Source organism: Vombatus ursinus, unplaced genomic scaffold (genome assembly GCF_900497805.2).
Source record: "Vombatus ursinus unplaced genomic scaffold, bare-nosed wombat genome assembly UNPS02014959.1, whole genome shotgun sequence".
In the NCBI taxonomy this organism is placed as follows: Eukaryota; Metazoa; Chordata; class Mammalia; order Diprotodontia; family Vombatidae; genus Vombatus; species Vombatus ursinus.
Genome location: NW_020954737.1, coordinates 9,363,078 through 9,389,960, shown reverse-complemented (window position 1 = coordinate 9,389,960; position 26,883 = coordinate 9,363,078). Strand labels below are relative to the sequence as shown.

General features: G+C 39.8%; 1 protein-coding gene across 3 annotated transcripts in view; it reads left to right on the top strand.

Moving 5' to 3' along the window:
* Positions 1 to 26,883, top strand: part of RAB6B (RAB6B, member RAS oncogene family) — a 173,632-nt gene that overhangs the window by 90,440 nt on the left and 56,309 nt on the right. For all 3 annotated transcript variants that reach the window (XM_027845266.1, XM_027845267.1, XM_027845268.1), the window contains exon 2: positions 20,858 to 20,916. In XM_027845266.1, coding sequence (XP_027701067.1) covers positions 20,858 to 20,916 — 59 coding nt within the window. The remainder of the gene's footprint in view (positions 1 to 20,857; positions 20,917 to 26,883) is intronic.

Here is a 26,883-nt window from a genome sequence, read left to right as displayed (position 1 = left end):
CCAGATCAAAATCTATGACCCTAAAAAACATTGAGGTTCTAGTCGAGGCTATCAGTCAACCCACAAACATTTATTAGGAGGTTATGAGCCATTGTGGGTAGTTAGGTAGCAAAGGGGATAAAGCACTGGACCTGGAGTCAGGAAGACTCATCTTCCTGAGTTCAAATCCAGCTTCAGACACTTATTAGCTGTATGTCCTTGGGCAAATTACTTCACCCTGTTTGCCTTGGTTTCCTCATTTGTAAAATAAGCTGGAGAAGGAAATGACAAACCACTGCATTATCTTTGCCAAGGAAACCCCAAATGGGATCACAATGAGTCAGACATGACTGAAACAACTCAACAACAAAAATATGAGCCACTGTGCTCAAAACATTGTGTTAAGCTCTGATGGCAAAGAAAAAACAAAAACATACCCTGTCCTCAAGGAGCTTACATTCAATAAGAAAGGCAACACATACAAATCTGAACATACAAGCCAAATACAGTGTAGACAGACGGTAACATTATAGGGGATGGTGATGTCAGCTGCGGGTGGGGGTGGGATCTGAGACACTTTCCAGAACTGATAGCACTTGAGTTATAAAGCTAGAGATTCTAAGAGTCAGAGGTTAGGAGGGAGAGCATTCTAGGCATGGGGAGCCATGTACAAACCAGGAGACAGAATGTCATGTATGAAAAATAGCCAATATGCCAGTGTGGATAGATAATAGAATTTGTGGGAGGGAATAAAATAAAAGAATATTGGAAAGGTAGGAAGGGCCAAGTTGTAAAGAGCTATAAATATCAAACAGGGGACTTTATATATTGTGTGTGTGTATGTGTACACACACAAATATATACATACACACATGTACATATATGTATAAATGTACGTTACATATACAAACACATATATAATACATACTCCCATATGTATATGTATATATACTGGCACTGATAAGTGGTGAGGAGAGAGAAGGATGACATGATCTGACCCAACCTTAGAAACATCACTTTGGCAGCTATGTGGAAAATGAATTGAAGTAGGGAGAGATTTGAGTCTGAGAAACCAATTAAAAGATAATAGCAATAACAATAATCTGGGTAAGAGGTGATAAGTGACTGAAGTAGGGAGTAGTTGCATGAACAGAGAGAAGGGGTTGCGTGTGAGAGATGCTTAGAGAAAGAAATGACACTATCTGAGAGCTGATTGAATATGTGGGTAAGTAAGAATGAGGAGTTAAGGATAACACCAAGATTTCAAACCTGGGTGACTAGGAATATAGTAGTGTCCTTGACAGTAATAGGAATTTCAGAAGAGGGATAATTTCGAGACATGTTAAGTTTAAGATACCTAAGTATTATCTCCATTTAAACATATGTCTATCCCCTCAAACTCAACCTGTTCCAAAATAAGCCCATCTTCCTCCTTGTTCCCTTTCCTACTTACCTCATTTCTCTCATTATACCATAATTGTTTTAGCATTAGGCCCAAAACCTTCAAATCCTTTTATATTCTTACTTTTCCTTCCATCACTGAAGTCACAGTCACCAAATCCTGTCATTTCTTTAAAACTATTTTTCCTTTTCTCATTCATTCCCACTACTGCCATTCTAATGGGATTATTTCATGCTCGAATTACTCTAGTAACCTTCTACTTAGTTCCCCTACCTCCAGTCTTTTCTCCGGGTTCTGGCAATTAGTATAAATCTATTGCCAGATTAATCTCTCTTAAACTCTATTTTTCTCATGTTACTCTCCTAATCAAAAATCTTCAGTGATGCTCCATTGTCTGCAGCAGTGGTTTCCGAAGAAGGACCTGGGTGCCCACTGGCAGATGTGGCAATGACCCAAAGAGTCATTGATGAGCAAATCAGAGGGATGAAAATAGGTTCCTAATTGATCTCCCTCTTCCAAATCTTTCTCTTCTCAGATCCAGCCTCTATCCAGCTACCAGAATGATTTTTCCAAAAGTACAAGTCTGATCATGTAAACTACTACTCAGTAAAAAAAAAATAAATAAATAAAAACAAAAACAAAAAACTCCACTCAGTAAACTCCTTAGTGACTCTAGATTAGAATATTTTTCATCTTTACTTCACCCTATTAAATAGTCTAGTTTTATGTGTTTCATAATATATATCATTATTAGTATAGTAGCTCATATAAATAACTTAGAAATAAGTAAGCATGCTATATTTGAGGGTACATGTTCAAAAACTTTACTGAGAAGGGTGCTCAATCAAAAAAGTTTGAAGATCCTTGATTTATAGGATGATGCCCAAATTCCTTCATCAGGCACTCAAGACCCTCCACAGTCTGGCAACACTCAGTTTTTCCAACTTTATCTCCCGCTGCCCCAGCGTGCACCCTTCACTATAGTTGGCTGGTCTCCTCACTTTCCTCTACACAGACTTTTCTTATATATGTTGTTGTTCAGTTGTGTCTGACTCTTTGTCACCCCATTTGGGGATTTCTTGGCAGAGACACTGGAGTGGTTTTGCATTTCCTTCTCTAGCTCATTTTACAGATAAGGAAACTGAGGCAAACAGGGTGAAGTGACTTGCCTAAGGTCATACAGCTACCAAGTATCTGAGGCCAGATTTGAACTCAGTAAGATGAGTCTTCCTGACTCCAGGCCCAGCCCTCTGTGCACTATGGCACCACCTAGCTGCCCATTCTCATGCATACCTTGGTGCCTTTACTCAAGCTATTCTCTTAGAAAAGGATTAGTTTCAATCATGGCTATCTTTTGTGGCACAGTTCAGGTCCCACCTCCTCCATGAAGCCTTCCCTGATTACTCCAGACCATAGTTCCAGTGCCTTACATCCAGTACCCCACAGTCTAGCACTTATTTCTTTGTACTTCCAAAACAGAATGTAATCTGCTTGAGGGCAAGGACCATGTCTTAGACTTGGAACCTCCATAACACTCAGTGCAGTGCTAGCCACCTAGAAGGTGCTTAATAAATACTTGTTTATTTCATTGGTTGATTGATTGATCCTGCTTGGACTCTCGGAATGGAAGAAAGAAGCCCCAAAGTATAGTTGAAAGACCAAAGGATTTGTCATCAGAAGACCCGGGTTCAAATCTCAGTTCTTCTACACACTAACTGTGCACCCTTGGCCAAGTCACCTTATGTCTCTTGGCCCTAGGATCTTCATCTGTGAAATGCAGCATGGCCAGTGGATAGGACCTCTGAAATCAGCGGGCTTGCATTCATGTCCTGACGGTAACACATACTGCTTGTGTGGCCTTGGGCAAGTCACTTTCTGCCCCGAGCTTCAGTTTCTTCATCTATAAAATGGATTAGATGAACTCTGAGGTTCCTTGCAGCTCTAGATATGTGAATTTTGGGATAAAGCCTTGACTAGGTGATCTCCAAAGACCCTTCTAATTCTAAATCTGATCCTGAGAACATCTTTTTTTTTTTTTCTTGTTTATCTGTTTTCATTTTTCCTGGGTCTAAACAACCAGAGGTTTCCAATAAAGCTGTTAAACAATGAACAGAGAACAAACAAAGGAACAGTAATTTACCTCTGAGTTTTTAATAAAACCTTGCCTGTTATACGGAACCTGTGTTCTAGGGAACATCTCAATTTCACTCTCCTGGGAGCTCTTATTAGAAATTCACCATTCAGGGTGATGATGATGTAACTCTTTGTTTAAAAAAAAAATGTTGAGAGAGGACATTGTAAGTAACTATAGACTCCTACAAATAAAAGGAACCTTGGGAGATCCTTAAGCCCAGCCTCTTGCCTCCAGGAACAGGAATAAGCAGCCTCAGGGACTTCTCACTCAGGCTTTCAGGGAAAGGTTATTTGAAAGGGAAAAATCTTCGCATTTTGATCACCTATGGCTACAACAATGTAAGTATCTCTGATATTCAGAAATTTATCCCTGATAGTAAGTAAAGGGTACATGCACTTTGGGCCATTGTTCCCATGGCTTTCTCAGGGCTTTTCCCTATAGGGGAGAAGAGGCCCATGTTTTTCTGGGAAGTAGGATTAGGGAAAAGAGACTGGACTAAAGGTTTACATAGCTTTTGCCAAAACATTAACATAGCCTTATTTCCCTCCTACCATCCACCACCTCCCCATACCCTACAGGAACCTAATACCCATATTTTATCATCTTTAAAAATTAAATGTTTAGGGCAGCTAGGTGGCCCAGTGAATAGGGCACTGGCCCTGAAGTCAGGAAGACCTGAGTTCAAATCTGACCTCAGACCAAACACTTATCACTTACTAGCTGTGTGACCCTGGACAAGTCACTTCACCCCAATAGCCTAAAAACTAAAAAAAATTTTTAAAAAATTAAGTGTTTATATGTATCTTTCATTTTTACATTATATACATTTCTTGAAGCATCCCTCCTTCCCCTTACAGAGAATTATAACAAAGAATAAAAAAAAAGGGGGGGGAAATAGTTCAGCAAAACTAACCAATAGAGTATTTTTCAATATGGTGAAATAGTCTGACATTATGTACCCGTTAACTGGGGAATAGATAAACAAATTGTGGCACCTGAATGTAATGGAAAATTGTTATTGTGCTTTAAGAAATGATGAATATGCTGAATACAGAGAAACAGAGGAAGGATGAACTGATACAAAGTGAATTAAGCAGAACAAGAAAAACAATATACCCAATATCTGTAAAGAAATGGGAGATGTCTTCTGATATCTCTTCTTTGGGGCCAAATTTGCTCTTTATAATTTTGCAAAATTCAGTTTTGATTGTTTTGTTGTTCTTCCACATTGTGTATATTGTTTTCCTTGTGCTGCTTAATTCACTTTGTATCAGTTCATATAAGCCTTCCTATGTTTCTCTGTATTCATTATATTCATTATTTCTTACAGCACAATAATAACTTTCCATTACATTCCTGCACCACAATTTGTTTATCCATTCCCCAACTGATGGGTGTCTACTTTATTTCCAGTTCTTTGCTCATACCAAAAGTACTGCCCTAAATATTTTGGTGTGTATGGAGTCTTTCTTTTTGTCATTAACATCCTTGAGGTAGGTACTTAGCCATAGAATCTCTGGGTCAAATGAATCAAAATATTTTCGACATTTTAAATAATTCCAGATTGCTTTCCAAAATGTTTAAAACAATTCATAGCTCCACCAACAATGCATTAGTCTTGCCTAACTCGTCACAACCCCTCCAATGTTTATTATTGCTGTCTTTTGCCACCTTTCCAAATTTGCTGGGGCTGAGGCGAAGTCTCAGAGTTGAGATCTGCATTTCTCATCTCATCAGTGATTTAGAGAATTCTTTCACATTATTTAAAGTTAGTAACTTATAATTATTTCAATAATTGTTAATATTCTTTGACTAATCTACTGTGGAGTAGTTTTTGGTCTTCTATATTTGCTCTATTGTATATCTTGGAAAGAAAACTTTACCAGAGATCACATTTTAAACATTGAGCCTTGATATTCAGATAGGAATTGCAAATATCTCAGGTCTGAAGATTCATTGGTCTCACCCAGACTGGGAAAATCTATTCCTCCCACTTACTAGGGGGGACCATGAGACTTAAAGAATGTTAGACCTTAAGCCAGGCCCTCTGGACAATCCACTCCTCTCACTTACTAGAGAAAGTGTGGGGCTCATGGAATGCTGGAGCTAGATCTGGATAGGCTTTCTTGGAATATTCATTCTCTCCACTTACTGGAGGGCCTATGAGGCCCATAGAATATTTGTTTTAACAGAATTTACTTGGAGGATTACCCACCAAATTGTTTTGGTTCCATGTTTGTAGTTAAACTCTTTCTAAATAAGTATGAGCCTGCTTTTCTGCCCCAGTAAGCACAATGTAATAAACATAATTAATTTTTTTCTTTGCTGATTGAAGAGTTCAAATAATTTAACAAGGTGGATCCAGATGATAGAGGGCCTAGAAAGCCAAGCAAAGGAATTTAGACTTGATACCAGATGAAATGAGGGGCCAGGGAAGGTATTTGAGCAGGGAAGCCACAGTGTGTCTGAGATAGAAACTAGTGAAGAGCTCCTTGTAATATTGCTGGCTGAGGTTACAAGAAGTCCCTGATGTCTTAGAAATTAATGGAAAGATTATTGACCTAGAGAGAGGGATAGAAATCTACCCCCCAAAATCATAAAAATTGAAGAGATTTCTCTTGAAGACAACCATCATGAAAAGCACAAAGGGAATTAGTTGACCTGAAGAAGAGATGAGAAGACACTTTCTCCTGCTTCCTTACATTTCTATAATCAAAGAAGGTTTTCCTTCCTTCCCTCTTCCCTTCCTTCCTTCCTTCCTTCCTTCTTTCCACAAGTATTAAAGGATCTGTATGTTAACCACTTAGATACTAAAAATAAATAACCAAAAAAAAAAAAAAGAAAGAAAGAAAGAAAATCTCTGACCTCAAGGAGCTTACATTTTATTGGAGAAAGGGTAGGTATTCATACAGAAAATTAAATATCAAATGAAGAAAGTAATTTGGAGGAGCAGGCAGAAATGACTGACTGGAGTTATTGCAGTAGGTTTCCTGTAGGAGCAGGTCCGAGAACTGAGCTCTTACAGAAGCTGGGGATCCCACCTGTTTGGCTTACAGGGTGAGATGAACCTTTAAACAGAAAGGTTGCCGAGGTGCCAGGGAGAAGGAAGGAGAGGGGTGAGCTATCTGAAGGAGAGAGGATGACAAGATAAGGAACTCTGGGATCCACTGAGCACAAACTATAGAATGGATATTGGTATAGGCTGATACCTGGTGTCACCCTGCTTCAGAACCACTGAATGCCTGAGTTAGAAGGGACTTTAAAAGTCATCCACCAAACTCAAATCAATCGAATAAACATTTATTAAGCACCTACTTTGTGCCAGGCCCTGTGTTTAGCACTGAGGATACAAAAAGAGGTGAAAGACAGTCTCTGCCCTCAAGGAGTTTACAGTCTAATGGAGCAGACAGCATGCAAACAAATAAATACTCAAAAAAAATCTATATACAGGATAAATAGGAGATAATTGAGAGAGGGAAAGCACTGGCATTAATATTCTTTCTGAAATATATCTGATTTAGGCAAGTTGGAACCATCCAGAGAGGTCAGGTGAGGCTCCAAGTTTAATAGAAATAATCATTCATATTTCAGGATATGGTATTCTCAGGATTTCTCTGCAACAAGCCTGTGAGATAGGTATGGAAAGTATTATTATTCACATTTTATAGACAAAGAAACTAAGGTACAGAGGTGAGGAAGGACTGTCCCACAGATACCTGGCAAGGACCCCAAGTCCAGGCTTCTTTCTATCACACCTTGTAACAATGGTGAAGGCTACATGCTGTATTTTATCTTTTCTTTTTTTTTTGAGGGGTGATGGCCGTGGTAAAGAACAGACTTATGATTTTACTGTTAAAATGAATTCCCGCTGAGAAAACTCCTCTACCAATGTGTCTTGCCACTTGATCTACAACTTACAACCTTAGACAAATGCCTAGATTATTTAGAGGGTAAGTGTCTTGCTCTGGGTCACTCAGTGAGTAGCAGGACTTGAACTCAGGTCTTCCTGCATCTGAGATCAGCTCTTTATCCACTACACCAGTCGGCCTCCCATAATGTATCTCAGATGCTATTTTTATTATTAATATGTTACACAATACGCTAGAAAGAAGGGCTAGAGATCAAATCAATCACTTCCTTAACTTCTTCAGAGACCAGAAATGATGGAAGCAAGGAAAAAGTACTAGCAATAACAACCTGGGACCAGAGGTCCATGGGATGGATGAGCCTTGATCTAGTGAGGCAGAGTGAACTAAATTGGAATGGCATCAGGGAGCACTTGCCTAGTGCTGTTTAAGTCCTTAAACCTGCACCTGGAGAAGGGATCTGACACTCTGCTGGCTCTTCACTTCTATTATGGGTCATTATTCTCTATGAAAATCTTCCTCCATTGCCTCTCATCATACAAAAGTGGCCCTGAATCTTTGAAAGCTGTGCCAACAAAGTGAGAGCATTAGCTTCTTGTTGTTCAGTCATTTTCAGTCATGTCCGACTGTTTGTGACCCCATTTGGGGTTTTCTTGACAGAGGTACTGGAGTGGTTTGCCATTTCCTTCTGCAGCTCATTTTACAGATGAAGAAACTGAGGCAAACAGAGTGAAGTGACTTGCCCAGGGTCACACAGCTAGTAAGTGTCTGAGGTCAGATTTGAACTCAGGTCTTCCTGACTCCAGGCAGGGGGCTCTATCCACCATGCCACCTACCTGCCCAGAGAGCATTAGCAGGCCCCACCAGGTTGAAAAGGCTTTGTATATGGATTCAGCAGTAGACTGTATGTCTATCATCTGAATTCTAGCCCAGCTAAGTTCTTAAGGAATTAGCACCAGAAGGATGGCCTCAGTTGATCACCAAGTTAGTTACAGTAATTCATGAAGAACATGGCCTTAAGCTTAGAAGGGTTGCTACCTATGTGAGTGGGTGAATAGTCCTGAATTTTTAACATGTTGCAGTGTGTATTTTACATCCCAGAATTACATCACATGGAATTTAAGTTTAGTGGTTCACTATGACTTTGGACTACCATGGAGAAAGGAATGCCATTGAAGAAACCAGAGAAAGTTGGGAAGCAGCATAATATAGTGGGAAGAATACTGGATTTGGAAGCCAGAGAATCTGGGTCCAAACCCAACTCGGCTACCCACTGCATGCATGACCTTGGTCAAGTCACTTAACTTCTCTGAGACTTGGTTTCCTCATCTATAAAATGAGGGGTGTTGGACTGAATGATCCCAGAAGTCCTCCCCAGCTCTAAATCTATAACCCTGTGAAAGGTAATAACTTGGGGAGGGGGAGTCAGCTTTTGATGCTTCCTTCTTGGGTGATGATGCCAAAGAGAGATGCAAGAGAACAAGATGAGTTAGCATACTTTATTTCTTCACATCTGACTGTCCCTCCTTCCCATAATGTCCTGCTTCTTCTGTACCTACCATCTGCCTCTCACTCCCAGGACTCCTGGGTCTCTCTTACCTGTCCTTCCTGGTAATTACAGGTTGAAATAAAATTCCTTTTTAGGGAAAGGGTCTCCCACATACTGCAACCCTACTCCAATTTCCCAGAAAATAATCCATCTGTCTTGGAGCTGCTATCAGCATGCATATCTTGTCATTATCCTTCTGTAAAATAACATGCTTAATGATGATATTAATAACATGGCATAATATCATAATCGTGACTCACAGGCATATTGTGAAAGATAATCAATGCCTGAGAAGTACTTCACAAATACTGATTATCATGCAAATGCCAAGTAATAGTCACAGACACAAAGGACATGGAGGCAGCAGAAATATCATATCACTTAAGATGCTCCTCAGGTTCTGGTTTGTGTGGTAGGATAGGGTCAAAAATGTAAAACTTAGGAAAAAAAACTGGGGAGAAGAAAAGTTGACTTTTCTCAGATCCATGACTTTTTTTGTTCCTGGGGTAGAATGTAAGCTCCCTGAAGGCAGGGACTATCTTACCTTTTTATTTGTAACCCTAGAATCAGCATAGTTCTTAGTACATAGTAAACCCTCAATAAATGATTGTTGACTGATTGATTAATTGACTGAATCACAATACACCTAGCCTGGCACATGAATCAAGAAAGGCACCCTCAAGTGGATATAACTTTGTTCAGGAATTCAACGTCTAGGACATCAATCCCCATCATTGGAGATCCAAGAAGAGAAGAGGAAGTAGACCATCTTATAATTACTGATTTTAACTAATTATTTCCAATAGGCAGATGCTAAACTTAGGTGTTTCTTCTTACTTGAGATACAGGAAGCCTGATTGCTGAGGGCTAGAATTGGGGATTAATAGTAGTCATTCTCTATTTCAAATAGTTTTTGGGGAAGAAGGCTGAGATAGGACTTGAAGCCAACCCCCCTAAAATCCTTAAAGGGTCAAAACAGAATGTTATAGCTAAAAGGGAACTTTGGGATCATCAGTTCAACTTCATTTTATAGAGAAAGAAAGCAAGGCCCTCGAGAAAGGAAATGACTTGCCCAGGGTCACAAAAGAAGGTTCATTCAACTCTTATTGAACTTAAGGCTGAGCTGAGGTCAAGTCCTGTAGAGCCCAAATCTCATAGACCCACAGTCTGTTGGAGTTGGATGGGATGGTAGACACTAGCTTACCCAGCCCCCTCATTTTACAGAGGAGAAAAGAGAGGACCAGAGTTAGTGTCAGAGCAAGGACTCTTTGGAAGCCCAGGCTAGTGGGATTTCAGTGAAGTTATTGAAATCTAGCCTTCTGAGATTTGACCAAGGATCATTCAGAGGGCTTTGTGGGTCTATCCTGGCTCCTGATTTCATGACATAGGTCAACAGCTTGAATGGGGATGGGGAAAGGTGATGTTCAGTCTTTCCTGATTGCACTCTGGCTCCAAGCTCACCTATGCCAGGTAGGGCAACCCCAGCCTCTTCCAGGAGGAGCAGAGGTCTATACCAGGTTGAAGTGATATGTGATCAGTATACCCACTGCCACATACCCATTGCCCCTCACTCACTATTGTCACCTGGGAATCTAAGCTAACCATATATGCTATAGGCACTGGGAAGACCAAATTGCCCATTCCCAGGGCCAGGATGGATCTCCCTTTCTCTGCCTAAAGACCAGAGATCAGACTCCCCACAGCTACAGCTTCTGCTTTCTCTTCCCAACCACTGCCAGAAGGACCTTGAGAAAAATTATTTTTCTATTATATTAATAACCAATTATTTAATTGGGATCCAGGCCATTTCTTTTTCCATTTCTTCATTGAGGCCCAGCTCCTGTGAAAGGTCAGCCTCTGAAGGACATGGCTGATTGAGATTACCCCTATCCCTCAGGGCACATGCTCTTCAATCCTGGGCAGGACCCCATCCAACTAGGAGACCTCACTTCTGTTAGAATATAAATAGAATCCAATCTGGATCAGCACTTACCCTGAGGAAAAGAGGCCCTGTCCTTGTACCCTTCCATTAGAGTTTAGGGTGACCCAACTCACAAAGGAGAAAATCAAGTAGAGTGGTCTGTATGGAGATGGATCCCCCTGCCCAGATTGCTGGAAGTGGCTGAGGCTCATGATCAAGCCATGTCCTTAGCAGGAGGAGCTGAAGACTTCTAGCCCACCTCCCCATTAAATGTCCACCAATCAGGGTATTGATTTTCACTTGTCAGGGTTATTCTTTTTCAAAAACTATTAAAAGCTTTCAAGCTCTCCATGTTTTTATCTTTGGTTGCCAAGAGACACCACTGACCATCAATTTATTGATTATTAGCTAGCCTAATGAATAAATTGATTATTAATTACCCAGAAGCTCTGTCTGTCAAGGTTTGTCATTCATCTCAACCTCACAAGCTGGAAATAGAGACCCTAGCCAACAAGAGCTGGCTCCCACCCACCTTCTCACTCCAACCTCTCTCAGGACTACCACACAGCAACTGAGACTACTAGTTCTTCCTTTCTCAGAGTAGCACAAGAGCTATCACCACCCTTAAATTCCACATCCTGGGACAGAGCTCTTGCTGCCCTACCCTAGTTAGAACTCTGGCAGTTTCTAGTATGCTTTTGAAAACCGTGAGCTTATTAGGCTTCAACATCAATGTGAGGCCCCGGGGTTTTTCTGATCAGAGCAGAGCCTATTGACCAAAGAGGGCCAGAGTGATTTTATTTGGTTTTATATATTATGTATAACCCTCCTGTTGCCTTACAGGTAGGCTATAAAAATTTTCTGAGCTATAAAAATGTTCATCAGCTCCACGCTCACATAGAAAGGCTGCTCCCTATCATCCACAGCCATGTGCATCCTCTGCCTATGTCTGCAGGGGAAGGTAACAGTCATTTGTTGTTGGTAAACGATCCCAAAGAGACAGACTTCTATGAGAAACAAACATAAAGAGAGAAAAGAGAGTGACAGGATTTGCAATGTTTTCCATAGATCTATATGCTATCTAATAAAATCTTGGGTTTCCTGACTAATCTCCTTCATTGTCTCTGCTGAATTTTTTTCATAAATATTGCCTTTGTCTCTCCACTTGGTTGGCAAATGCCAACTAAGGTGGCCTTTTCAAGTGGGAGGTGTCATATGATAGAAGTGCTATTTAATGTGACTATAGCAAAACCTCAATTAATGTGATTTGGGAAGAAAATGAAAAATTCAATATTTTTTTGAAGATTACCCAGGAAATCCTTTTTGTTTCCATACTTGCGGTTGAAATTCTTTCAGAAATGTATGAAGTTTCTTTCCTGCCTTAGTAAGCATTGTATAACAGATGTAATTGAACTTCTCTTTTCTGATTGAGGAGTTCGTACATTTGAGTATCAGTGATAACTAATTGGAGCCATAGATAGAGATGTAGGAGGTATTGGATTAATTGTGCGCTGCCTCCCAGACATTCTTTGGATTTTGTGGTGTGTGCCAACTCATTTTCTTGATATATTTGCCTCTTTATCTTAAAAGCAGAGCATAGAGAGGAAAAAATCTAATTGAACTTACTTGGGTTCCTATTGAGCATCCTAGTTTATATACGTGTGTGTGTGTATATATACACAAACATACACACACACACACATATATATATAAAATTATACACAGGAACATATACAGTCCTATATATATGTATGTGTATATATATATGTATATGTGTGTATAAATAGTTATGGCATATATGTATATAGTATGTAGTATATATGTAATCCTAGTACATATATATAATATGTATACGTGTGTATATATTATATAGATATAGATATATAGTATCACAACCAGTTCAGTGAATGTTGAGAAGTTAACATAAGAGGATATGACTGTATGATCTTGATATTATATTTTTATTTTATAAATGCTAGTGGATGAGATTTTGCAATCTATATTATAATCCTTATTCCCTGATCCTGGCTCAATTCAATTAATTCAACAACATTTATCACGTTCTTACTACGTGCAGTGCATTCAATGTACTAGGTGCTCAGAATGCAAAGATGAATGAAGCAATATAGATAAATGCAACGAAGCAAGACAGTCTGTGCCTTCCAAGAGTTTACAACCTAGTAGGAGGAGTCAGGCAAATATCCAAAGCCCTGATATGAGTGCGCTCTCTCTCTCTCTCTCTCTCTCTCTCTCTCTCTCTCTCTCTCTCCCTCTCCCTCCCCCCTCCTCTCCTCCTCTCTCTTTCTCTTCTCTCTTCCTCTCTCTCTTCTCTTCTCTTCTCTCTCTCTGAGTATATATCTACATATATGTATATGCATGCATGTATACATGTATATGTACATATGCACACACATATACATACATGTTTGAGCTTAGGAAAAATCCAGACCAAGTGACATGAGAGATTTGAGAAGGGAGACCTCACTTTTAGTTGGGCAGACCAAGGAAGGGCACCTGAGCTGGGTCTTAAAGGAAGGAGAGGACCATAGGATCATAAATTTTGAGTAGGAAGGAACTTCAGAGATTATATAGTTCAATCCCCTCACTTTATAGATAAGAAATTGAGAGCCCAGAGGAAGTCACACAGCTAGAAAGAATCTGAAGTGACTTTGAACCCAAGTCTTTGTGATGCCAAGTCTATCACTCTATTTGCTTACTATTCATGACTCCATCATCCCCTTTCACCCTGAATTGAGTTGAATTCCATTTCTCTTTCACCCTCCCTCTTGTCTAATATGCTGCAACTTTTGCTTCTCACTAATCATTTCTATCCAGTTTTACCAAAGAAAAAACTTCAGAAAAAGTTCTGTTACTGCCTTAGAATAATGTGGGTCAAGCTAAATGAGGATGACTTTCTTGTCAGAGTTTTTGGCCCAGAGGACATCGCTGAATGACTGACTGGGAAAACTTGGTCTCCTGATCATCGGAAATTTCCATATCCTGGAGCCTTATAAAAACCCTGTAAACATCAAGTCTACTTGATAAAGTAGAGTTTTCTTAGAGGCAGGTAGGTGTCTCTAGAGCACTGAACCTGAGGTCAGAAAGAACTGAGGTCCAGACATTTACTGGTTGTGTGACCCTGAGCAAGTCACAATCTCTGCTGGCCTCAGTTTCTTCATCTGTGATATAATGAATCCTATCATCATAGATTTAGAGCTGGAAGGGTCCTTAAAGGCCATCAAGTCCAATCTCTCCCCTTCTTCCAATCCTATTTTCCGAATAAAGAAACTGAGGGTAAGTGGCTTGGTTGTTTACAGAGGTATTAAGTGACAGAGATGGAATTTCAACTCAGGTCTCCTGACTCCAAATCCAGGACTCTTTGCATCATATCTTGGTATCCCTTCCTTTTACTTCATCTTTTCTCAAGGTCCTGCCCTCAGCTAAGCTGTCCTGTTGGAAAGCAATCTCATAAACAGATTCATCATAAGGTGTTAATGGATGATAATAGCTTAATAGCTTACCTCTTCCAGACATATTTGCATTTAAACCGGGGACACCTGGAGATAAAATACCTTATTCCTTTGGGATAAAGCTTTTGTGATAAAATCTCATACTGTGTCAGGCCAGTGGGTGAGATATTCTGGGATAGAAGAGCTTGACAGTTTTACTTAATGTATACACATCACCCCCAGAAGAAAATACTTATCTTAGGGTTGTCTAGAAAATATTCTTGGACCACCTCAGTTCCATGCAGCATTTTTCTAAGCAGGCTGCAAGTATCTCTACTGGTTTTTCCTTCATCAGTTTTGGTTTTCCCCAGCAGGAGGACCCATTTATGTCATCTGAGTTACAAATACCTAGTGCAACCTCTGCGAGCAGCCTGCTTCTCAAGGGGTAGGAGATGGAATCAAGCTTAGTCGCCACCATTCAGAAACACAGTACTATCAGTCCAGACAGGAAGGCAGCCGGCTGGGGCTTTAAGGCTCAGCTGCTTGTTCCCTCTATACTAGTGCATGCTCTGCAGGAAGGCAAAGAAGTGATTTGATTAATGAGAATAATAATAGCTAACATTTAGACAGCACTTTAAGTTTTGAAAGGAGCTTTACATGCATCAGTTCATTTGAACCTCACAAGAACCTTGTGAGAAAGATGCTATTGTTGTTCCCATTTTATAGATGAGAAGACAGAGGTCCAAGGAAATTAAATGATTTGTCTGGGGTCACAGACCTAGTAAATGTCCGAGGCGGGATTCAAACTCGGATCTTCCTGATTCTAAATTTATTCCCTCCCCATAGTCAAAGCCCTTTGTCACCTGGTCCTTTCCTATTTTTCCAGTGTTTTTACACCTTACCACCCTCCACCTACTCTGAGATCCAGCGACACTGGCGTCCTGGTGTTTCCTTCCACACAATCCTCCACCTCCCCACTCAAAGCATTGTCTCCAGCTGGAATGCTTATGTCTGCCTCCTGGCTTCCTTGGCTTCCTTCAGGTCTCAGCTGAAGTCCTAACCTTCTGCAAGCAACCTTTTCCAGTTCTTCTTAATTTTAGTTCCTTCCCTCTAAGACTAGCCCCAATTTATCCGGTGCATATTTTGTTCATACACATGACTGCATTAGGCCCTCCATTATTGTCTCCTCCATTAAACTATAAACTCCCTGAGAGCAGAGACTCTTTTTCTTTTCCTTTCTTTGTATCTCCAGCACTTAGGATGGTGCCTGGTATGTAGCAGGTGCTTAATAAATTCTAGTTGGCTGACTGACTTTATCCATTATATTACCATTATACCCTGTATGTATTATACCAACCCAGTCCAACCCAGAAACCTACAAAAATCCCTCTAATACCACAATAAACATACCAACCAACTACGTGGGTATCACCATCCTGATCCTTCCAGTCACTACTGATCTCTCCCTTTCATTTTATTTATTTATTTAAAAAAATTTTTTTAGAGGCAATGGGGGGTTAAGTGACTTGCCCAAGGTCACACAGCTAGCTAGTAAGTATCTGAGGCCAGCCTTGAACTCAGGTTCTCCTGACTCCAGGGCTGGTCCTCTATCCACTGCTCCATGATCTCGCCCTTTAAATACTCCTCTAACCTGACCATTTCAAGAAAGATATTCTGCTCATCCACTTCATAGAACCGTATAATGGCCAGTCTACAATCACTAAACCATTGCATCAGCAGTCTTTCTACTTCTATCAATTACCTAGATGACCCTGAAAATTCTGGTAACATAATGTGCTATTCTTGCAACATGGAGGCTGTGAGATTGGCAGCACCTCTTACTTTTAACTGGACCCAATCTCCTGGCATTTCATGTGGAGAGTGAGACCCAGAGTCAGCTAAAAACACCTAAATAAGGAAGCATGTTCTAGTGGAAAGAATGTTGGCTTTAGAGTCAGAAAACACTAGGGTCTTAGGCTTGTAATCTTGGGTCTGCCACTTACTAACTCTGTGACCTTGAGTGAATCTTAATCTCTTTGAGCCTATTTTCCTATCTATGAAAGAGAGAAAGCTGTACCTTGCAGCATTGTGGTGAGATGATGCCCTGAAGTGCCTGGTGAACCTTAAGGTGTTATATAAATATAATCTATTTATGATTCACTTTAGAATTACATGAAATGTTTTCACAGGCCATTACATTATAAGCAAAAAGCAGCAATTTCCATATACCAAGTCTGATGGCGTTTTCATAGGCAAGGCATCATCTCTGAAAGGAAATTGATACCTTTGTCTGAAAGCATCTCTGGGGGACACGCAAGACAAAAAAAAAATGCGTGTGAATATAAAACCTGGAGTGTGCCCCTCTCACACATGGATAGGGTCTTCAGAATAGCTACCCTATGTTCAAGCTATTCTATGGGTTCTCATATCCTCAAAACCATAAATCGTGAGCTACTTGTGATGAATTTATTTTTTTTTCTAATTAGAAAGGGTATGTGCTTAGTTCAAAATAAAGCTACTTAATGAAATAACATAGGAAAATAGTAATAGAACTTCCCCCTCCCCCAAAACCATCTTTGGGAAAAGTAAGCATGTATGGGGATGACATATGAAGGTCATACCCATGTATATGTCATCAGGACATATTTGTGGAAGGGGAACTCAGTCTCTGATGCTACAGGGCCACTGATGTCATTTGGTGATGTCATCATACTGATGTTTCTGCTAAGCACAATAAAAGCTCCCCATGGTTTCTTCATTACTGGTGACTGAGGAGTGCTTAGTCTCAGCTGGTGTTACTTGTGGCCACTGCTGGGCAGGTAGTCTCTGCTGGGCACTTCTCCCTGGGACCAGCTTTTAGGCTCATCTCCATCTGTCAGCCATCTGGGTGTAGTGGCTAGAAAACAGTTCCCTGACAAGGATGGGCAGACAGCTCTTTAGACATAGCCACCACATTCAGTTAACAAAAGTCAGACAGAATCCCCTCCTCCCACCCCAGGCTAAGATTAAGTCTTTTCTATTTAACACCCGTGTCTGGGGTGGAGATAGCAGCCCTTTTCTATCTCACTTAGAGTTAGAAATTCCCAAGATCCTTTCTGTCTTAACATGCAAATGAATTTGAGTCAGAACAAAAGGTAAGTAATGAGGCAAGATCATTGTCTCAAGCACCAAGCCATATTTCTGACTTTATTATGTGTATCTGTCAGCCATGAAACTAGTGCTTTATTCCAGCCTGGGGAAAAAAATATCTTCCCTCTCCCTACATGACAATGAAGGAGGCCCTTGTTATTGCTTCTGGTTACCTCATGGCATAATCATCATTCTAAGAACACACATTTGTCCCTTAGGAGTGGGTTTAGGGAGATGACCTAATATCCCATTTCCACCCGGATAAAATGTCCCTCCAGGATGCAATAGGGTTACAGTGAGGCTCTCATCAGAGGCTTGCTCTGATCTGTCTCAGGAGATTTACAATAATCCTCCTCCTGCCAAGTCATCCCAGGCCTCTAGAAATTCAGCAATAACCATCCCCTGGTCCTCTTGGTCCTTAGCCAGCCTGCACAGCAGAGATAAATCATCATCTAATTCCACCAACCATACTCTGTACTTTGATGGGACTTCCCAAGAGATATCTTGGTTCCTATGTATCTGTAGTCTATAAAGCAAACATTTTTCCTACATAATTTATTTTTCTTTTCTCATTGGATAAAGAGGACTTCTTGTGGGAAATTTATCTTCCTTAAGGATTCCAGTCTTGGAATAATGAAACATTAAAAAAAAAAAAAAGACAAATTGGTTTCCAGATTATGATCAATTAAGGGAAAATATTTCCAAATCAATATGAATACATTATACAGTGTCCCAAAAATCTTAGTGTAGTTTTAAACTTTAATAACCTAAAGCTTTAATAACTTAAAATTTCACTAAGGGGTGTCTAGGTGGCGCAGTAGATAGAGCTCAGCCCTGGAGTCAGGAGGACCTGAGTTCAAATGTGACCTCAGACACTTGACACTTACTAGCTGTGTGACCCTGCGCAAATCACTTAATCACAATTGCCTCACTAAAAAGCAAAAAAAAAAATTAACTAACATTTTTGGAACCACCTGTACATATACACAAAAAGTGTTATGTATATATGTATATATATGTGTATGTTATACATAAGAATTTTAAAACATAATGTTGATTTTCAAGAATAGTCTATTTATTTTATTTTTTAGTCCAGATTTATGATTTCATCAGATGTGGAGAATTCCCACTATGGAAACTTCTCCCAGTGATGAGGACAAGCAACTTCTCTGTAAGTTATGTTCTCAAATGTCTAGGCCACTGAGACATTGAGTGCTTTGTCCATGGTCATATGGGCAGCTAGGTGGTACAGTGAATAGAGTGCCACGCCTGGAGTCAGGAAGACTCATCTTCCTGAGTTCAAATCTGGGCTCAGACACCAGCTATGTGACCTTGGGCAAGTCACTTAACCCTGTTTGCCTCAGTTTTATCATCTGCAAAATGAGCTGGAGGAGGAAATGGCAAACCGCTCCAATATCTTCGCCAAGAAAACCCCAAATGGGGTCATGGAGAGTCTGACATGACTGTGCAACAGCTCCCCAAATCAGATTTCAGGAAAGCATTTGTTTGCAGAACAAGATTTAGAATTGGCAGGAACCTTACGGATGATCTAGATTAGGCCCCACTTATTCTACAGGTGAGGAAACGGGCCCAGAATGATGAAACGATTTGCCCAAGGCCACAGAGGTAGACTTTGCGCAGCTCAGATTAGAACTCAGTCAGGTCTTTTGATTCTAGATCCAATGTTCTTGCCATTGCCCTATTCTCTAGCCTACTTGGCCTAGACCTGTAATGTGTTGTGCAAATGAATTTAGGCCCTGAGGCTAACAAGAACAAAGCCTTTGGGTGGGGGAAGAGAGATACTAAAAAAGAAAAAAATCATCTGTGTCCTCCCTGTGAGATTACCCCCATTTTATCCTGTAGGCATCTTATTTGTACATAGTTGTTTACACGTTGTCTCCCCTAGTTAGCCCGTAAGCTCCTTGAGAGCCAAGACTGTTTTTTGTCAAGGAAGAAGTACCCTCTCCCCCCCCAAAAAAAATTTTCGTGGCATTATTTCCATCTTGAAAAAAGTTGTGGACCTGAGCTCTGTCAGTATGACTCTTTGTTGAACCCCATTTGAGGGTTTTTTGGCAAAGATATTGGAGTGGTTTGCCATTTCCTTCTTCAGCACATTTTACAGATGAGGAAACTGAGGCAAACAAGGTTAAGTGGCTTTCCCAGGGTCACATAGCTAGCAAGTGTCTGAGGCCAGATTTGAACTCAGGTCTTTCCTGACTCTAGGCCCTGAACTCTGTCCACTGGACGACTTACCTTGCTGCCCTGAGTGCTGCTTCGTGTTTAAATTCTATTGTACTTTAGAAAACTCATTCCCAACTAACTGAATCTGGTTTGTTAAAGAGAGCTCCACTTGCTTAAACGCTATGTTCAAACCAGAATTGGCTAAGCCCTTTCCTTTGCCTGCCTCTATTTCATGGCAGTCTCACTGGAAATAAATTGAATGAAAGCAGAATTCTTTTCTACACTTCTACTGAAACAGGTACTTTCTCTGGACGAGTATGTGGGTGACCATGGAACAGTGGTTCTCAAGGGTCGTGCTGTGTTTTGCTCAGTATGTTCTGTGAAATTTAGGACATTATGTTATTGTAGATAAGAGAAAGTTTACAAATAATTTTGCTTAATATGCATCTTACATGCCCAGAACATGTTCTATAGTACACATAACTTTCACAAAATAAAAAAAAAACTTGTCTGTTACACAACATACTCTACCTCAGAACACCTCATACCTTAAACTCACGAAGAATTCAACAAGATGGCTGATATTTTTGAAGGGAAGTGTGTATTCTCCCAGAATATCCCCAACTTAAACATTCAGCGTGCTATGATTCTTCCTGCCTAAGAATACTGTATCAGGAGCAAAAGAAAAAAAAAAATTTGGAGAACTAATGTTGGAGGGGAAGTAACACTAGCTTTGGAGTCCAGGGACCCGGGTTTGAATTCTGACTTTGCCACTGACCTCTACCTGTAGAACCTGGAGCAAGTCATCTCACTTTTCTGGGCCTGAGTTTCTTTCTGTGTAAAATGAAAGGGTAAAATTATTCTTTCAGCTCAGAAATACTGTGATTTAATTGGCTTCCAAACTGGATGATCATGAACCTTATGAGTTTCTTCCGGATTGAGCATTATTTAGAAAAATCTTATGATTTCAAGGAAAGGACCGTTTCCTTAACTCTGAGAGCCTCTCAGTTGCTAGAGGTTTTTAGAACAAATTTTAGCACGTCTTTGCAGGACTCCCCTCTAAATGGTCTGAACTGTGGTGGAGGTGGGATAGATGTTTTTGGTTTTCATCATTCAATTCATTTCTTCAGCTTTGGAATTTAACTCCAGCAAGGACTGGTATTTCTCTGACTGAAAAGGTGTTTAAAAAAAGAAATGAAGAATTTAGCTATGGAATGCTTTAGCTGAAATATCTTCTTATTTTGCAGTTGGGAAGACATCTTTGATCACGCGGTTCATGTATGACAGCTTTGACAATACATACCAGGTGAGGCCCTTTTCCCCTTCAAATAAGGTAAGGTGTAGAAAGTACTTGGTGACTAGGAAGTACTTTATGAGTGTGAACTATTGTTATTCAGTATCCTATATTGTTGTTAATATATTGTTATATTATATTACTTCATAATATATTATATCGTACTAAGCTATATTATATCGTTAAATCATATATCATATTATGTTATATTATGTTACATTACATTGCATCACATCATAATATATTATATTGTACTATACTATATTATATCTTATATTATGTTATATTCTATTACATTATATCACATATAATATATTATATTGTATATCATATTACGTCATATTATATCATTATGATGTTCAGAATAAAAATACATTTTTAAAACATGTTCAATATCATATTATCATAGTATATTATATATGTCATGTCATACTATGTTATGCTATGTTATATTTTGTTATGTTATAGATTTAAGTAACTAGTCCCTTATTGTATATTAAAAACAAAAAATTCTAAATTCGCTGTCATTCAGGAGACTTTTTTCCTTAGTCCCCAACATGTGCTCAAGGAAAATGGTGGAATTTCTTTCCCTAGAGATATTCAAAACCAAGATAGGCCCATATTTCTCTGAAATGGGTTAGGTGTCATCCTGTTTTGGAGCAAGAGTTTGGATAAAGTGACCTCTAAAGCAGATGGTTCTCAAAGTGTGCCTTGAGGACTATTTGGGGTCCATAAAGATTATTCCAATGGTCTATGCAGCTTTTCTCTTATAATATAATATTACTTCTTTTATCAATCATTATTTTATTCAGAGAAGTGAATTTTCCAGATAAATGAAGCTTAGCCTTGAAACACCAAAATATGTTTTACTTTAATTAACTTATTATGGAAATCTTTCTAAAATATTTTGTACATTTAAATGATTTCTCAAACAGAAGACAAACATATTTTTAAAATGCCTTTATTCTTATTCTGAACTTAACAGATACCAAATAAAATGTGCATTTTTGTTACCATGTTTATTTTTCTCTTCCTCTTCTCAACACCACACATTGGAAAAAAGAAAAGAAAGCCTTTGTAACAAGTACGCATAGTCAAGCAAAACAAATTCCCACATTGGTCGTATCTGAAAACTGTGTATTATTTTGGTATTATATTTGGTATATATTTATACCTTGATTCCATCACCTCTGTGAGAAGGTGGGTAGCTGCACACTCCATCAATCATCAATCCTCTGGAATCAGGTTGGTCATTGCATTGATCAGTGCTCTCATGTCTTTCAAAGCTGTTTTTCTTTACAATGTTTTGTAGTTATGTGAGTGATTCTTCTGGTTCTGTTTCCTTCACTCTGCATTAGTCCACACATATCTTCCCAGATTTCTCTATAACCATCTGTTTATTTTTTGTGGTACAATAATATTCTATTACTTTTGCATACCATAATTTGTTCAGCGCTTCCCCAATAGAGTTGTCAGATCTTTGTTATAAAAGTAGCCGCTATAAGAAATTTTAGACATGTAAGTCCATATTCTTTCTTTGATCTCTTTGGGATATAGACCTAGGAGTGGTATCACTGGATCAAAGGATATGCAGAGTTGAGTGACTTTTGAAGCATAATTCCAAATTGCTTTGCAGAATGGCTAAATCAGTTCAACAGTACATTAGTGCACCTGCTTCCCCATAGTCCCTCCAACAATTGTCATTTTCCTTATTTGTCATCTTAGCCAATCTGATAGGTGTGAATTGGAACCTCAGAGTTGTTTAATTTACATTTCTCTAATTATTAGTGATTTGGAACTAATATAATTTACCTTCCTTTTTTAACATTTGACATGATCATTAAGAACATCTCTTATTGCCCTATGAAATATAACAGTTCTATGTCTGCTTTTTAGTTTTTCTGTCTCCATCTGTAGACAGGCTATAGCTTCTCCTAATGTCAGTTGCTTCTCTGTAACAGCCCTACCTCTATTCTATTTGCTGCTCTTAATAAGTTGTGGTCTAGACAACCATATACTCAGGTGTGTTAAAACTTATGTGCTAAACAAGAGTCAGTAAGAGTATTAGCAGAAATCTAAGGAGTGAATTGCCGGGCATTTGCCTCAGGGGTTGTGGCAGTTATTTGGGACACTGAAGGACCTTTTTCTTTCAATTCTGGGTCCAGCGCTGTGTTTAGAAAGGTGTGTGGCATTCCAGGCAATGGAAAAGAAGACATGGGAGGTGAGAATTATGACATACATTGGAGAATAGCAATCCCTCGGGCAACAATGACTTTACACAAAGTCAGTGGTAGTTGAGTGTTTGACAACACCTTCTGAGCCCTTCTCCATTCACTTGAGGAACCCTGAAAATTATATGTGAATTTCCTGTGCTTTAGTATATTGTTGTTTTTGCATTCCTATGATACCATAATTTCTGTGGCTCTGTAAATAAATGTGATAAAGGGGAAAAGGAAGAATAAAAAAAACCCAAAACTCCAGAATTTCCTCTGGATTCAGTAATTAGGAAAGGGGTGGTGCTATGGACATAAACTAGAGAGATCAGAAAGAATAAGATGATATATTGGACAAGCTAGGTTTGAGGTCCTAGTAGGACATATGGGTAGAGATATCTAGGATATAAGTGGAAACCCAAGAGAGAGATTGTTTGCAATAAACTTCCACAGTGGATAGAGTCTAAGTCAGTGGGGATCGATTGGAAATCCAAGGAAGAATGGGTTCAGAGAGAAGGGGCCTGAGACCAGAGCTCCAGAGAACACACAGAATGAGAAGTGATAGAAGAAAATGAAGGCTCTGGATATGAAGTGACCTAGGAGACAGGGGATGGACACAGAGCAGTCAGGAAGGTAGGAATGTGGTTTCACAGAAGCCTAAGGAGGGACAAGTTTCAAGACTAACAGCATCAAACACTGAAAAAGAGATAAACAAGAAAGAAAACTGAGAAAAGGTCTTTGGATTTGGTGATTAAGAAGCCAGTAGGAGTCCTCAAGGGAATAGTTTCAGTAGCAAAGTTGGGGTAGGATAGAAGGCAGATTGCAAAGAGTTGAGAAGTATATAACACGTCAAAACATACCTGGCTTCTGGTATGAATTACTAATTTACTTACAATATTTCTCATTTGTGTTCTGTGAAAAAGTAGCATCAATCTCTTCCATTAGTTCTCGTGAATTTGGGTGCATGTGTATGTTTTGGGTGAAGGAAAGGGAGGCACTGGAGGAAGATCCTCTAGTAGTTGGGAATATTTTTTTTTCCAATGGGAGCATGTGCACAGGGAATTCCATGGAGTTCTTTCTCCTGCTGAAGATGCCTGTGGGAATCCCCGTCTAGGGTCTAGACCCTTAAAGCATCGCTAAATCTGGTGTGCTGAGAGAGCTACGTATTATCGACCCTCATACAGCATAAATCCACCAGGGCAAGGGATGTTTCATTTTCGTCATTGCATCCCTAGAACCTGCACACAGTAGGTGTTTAAAGGCTTATTGTTTAATTGATTGATGACGGAAAGTTGAGAAGTAATGTCCCACCATTTGCAGGAATTCTTAATGTGGAACCCCTGGGCTTATTTAAAAATATCAAATAACTGCATTTCAATAGAATTGGTTTTCTTTGCAATCCTAGGCATTTTATTTTATTCATTTAAAAGCATTATTCTGAGAAAGGGTCCATAGACTTCACCGGACTGCAGAGGGGTCCATGACACAAAAATGACTAAGAATCTCTGGGTTAGTCTGATCTTTTTACTTGGCCACAGATGGAGCTCTTTCGATAACAGCCTATTAGCCTTATAATTAGTATGAAAGTCCTCTTCTTCTAGTTCTGTACTCATACACTCTAGTGTTAATGAATTCTCTTGGGAACTAGAGAAAAGGGGGTGCCTTTTTATTTGGTTTACAAGAAGGCTTTGTAAAAAACCAAGCTCACCCTGGGACCAACAAGGCGCATATAATCTGTAATCTCAGCTTCCATTTTCTTTCCTCCAGCATCAGCTCCTCTATCCTTCCTGCTCTCCGTGTCTCCCTGCTTTCTGAGCACCGTGGGCCACATTCCTCTCTGATAGGGCCAGCTAAGGAAAAATTCAGTGGAAAGTTGAGAAGACTGAGTTAAGACAGAAACCTCTTTGCAAGACAATAGAAAAAAATGTACCACTGACAAAAACTTGTCATCCAGCCACACTTTTCCCCCAGGTAAACTCAACAACAACAACAAAAAAAGAAAATAAATCAGGCTGAATCATGGCTGGTGCCTGGTAGGCAGACAATTGTCATCCCCTTGGCGGCCCCGTTGCGTCCCTCAAGCGAGGCGTTAACTTTGCTAGAGATCTCCTAGTGGGAAGAGTCCTGGCTTCAGGGTCAGAGGGGCTGGGTTGGAATATTGGCTCTGGAGAATTCTAGATCCTAGTGTTAGAGCTGGAAGAGACTTCAGCGGCTATCCAATCCAACCTCCTCATTTCAAAGATGAAGAAGCCAGGGCCCAGGGAAGTAAAAGAACTTGCTCAAGGTCACAGAGGCAAAAAAAAAAAAAAAGCAGTAGGGGCAAGATTTGAACTCAGGACCTCAGACTCCAGACCTTCAATGCTCTTTAGAATACCAATTCTCGGGACAGCTAGGTGGTTCGATGGCCCTGAAGTCAGGAGGACCTGAGTTCAAATCTGGCCTCAGACACTTGCTTTAAACTTGAGGTACATCACTCTACTGCTTTGGGACTAATTTTCATTCTCTGTAACATCATACAGCTGATTAATCTCTACCAACCTGTGGTTCAATGAGATCCTATGACTTACAATAAGCAACTAGGTAGCACAAAGGAGGCAGAAAGACCTGGGTTCAAATCCTGCCTCAGTCAACATAGTTGCTGTGTGACCCTGGGCAAGTCACTTAAACCTCTCACAGACTCAGTTTTCCCATCTGCAAAATGGAGGTGATAATAATAATGCCAGGATAATTGTAAATGAATGAACACATGTAAAGCACTCTGCAAACCATAAAGTGATATATAAATGCCAGCTATTATCATTACCCAAGCCAGGATGATGTGTGAGTAGCTAGGTCTCTGTATCAGGTAGGCTTTCTGTTTTGTTTTTTTTTTTGCCATGGATGCACTGCATTGTCAGGAGCACCTATTAAAATTATCTCCCCTTGGCTTAGGGGTTTCTTTTTTTTCTTTAGCATTCCTGTTCTTGGTCACTGCAGTGATTTCTTGCAGCTGAGTTCTGTTCACAGGAGCATTGCTGAAATAAAAAGGCCAATTCATCCTTTGTCTGTTTACCAGTGCAGCAATACCAAGCAGGGTACTGGGATCTGAATGAGGAGGTCTGGGTTCTTTCTTGTCCTGCCTTTGCCACCAATTGACTGTGTGATGTTGGAGAAATGACTTAACCTCCCTGAGCTTCAGTTTCTTCATCTGTAAAAGTGGTGGTTTGGGCTAAATCATCTTCCTTCTTTCAGGTCTTAGAGTCTGTGATTATGATTCTGTAAATTTAGCTTGAGATTGGGATCTGGATCCAGAGATCTGGGTTCTTTCTGGACCTGCCTTTGCCACCAAATAGTTCTGTGGAGATGAATGGAGCAGGCCAGAAGCAAATTTCTGAAGGTGAAGTTTGTCTTAATCTGGTTCTCTAACTAACACCTCTCATTTCAGTATCCTTTTCTCTCTTCTCCCCACAAAAGTAACTCTCCCTCTCTCTCTCTCTCTCTCTCTCTCTCTCTCTCTCTCTCTCTCTCTCTGTCTTTGGCTCTGTCTCTCCATTCTCTCTTTCTTTGTCTCTGTCTGTCTCTGTCTCTCTTCTCTCACTGTCTGTATCTTTTGTCTCTATCTCTCTTTTTTCCTCTCTCTCTCAATTTTTCTTCTCTCTCTTTCTTCTGTTTCTCTTTTCCTCTCTCCTCCATCTTTTTCTGTCTCTCTCTCTCTTTCTGTCTCTCTCTTTCTGTGTGTCTCTCTCTGTCTCTTTGTCTCTTCCTGTGTCTATCTCTGTTTCTGTCT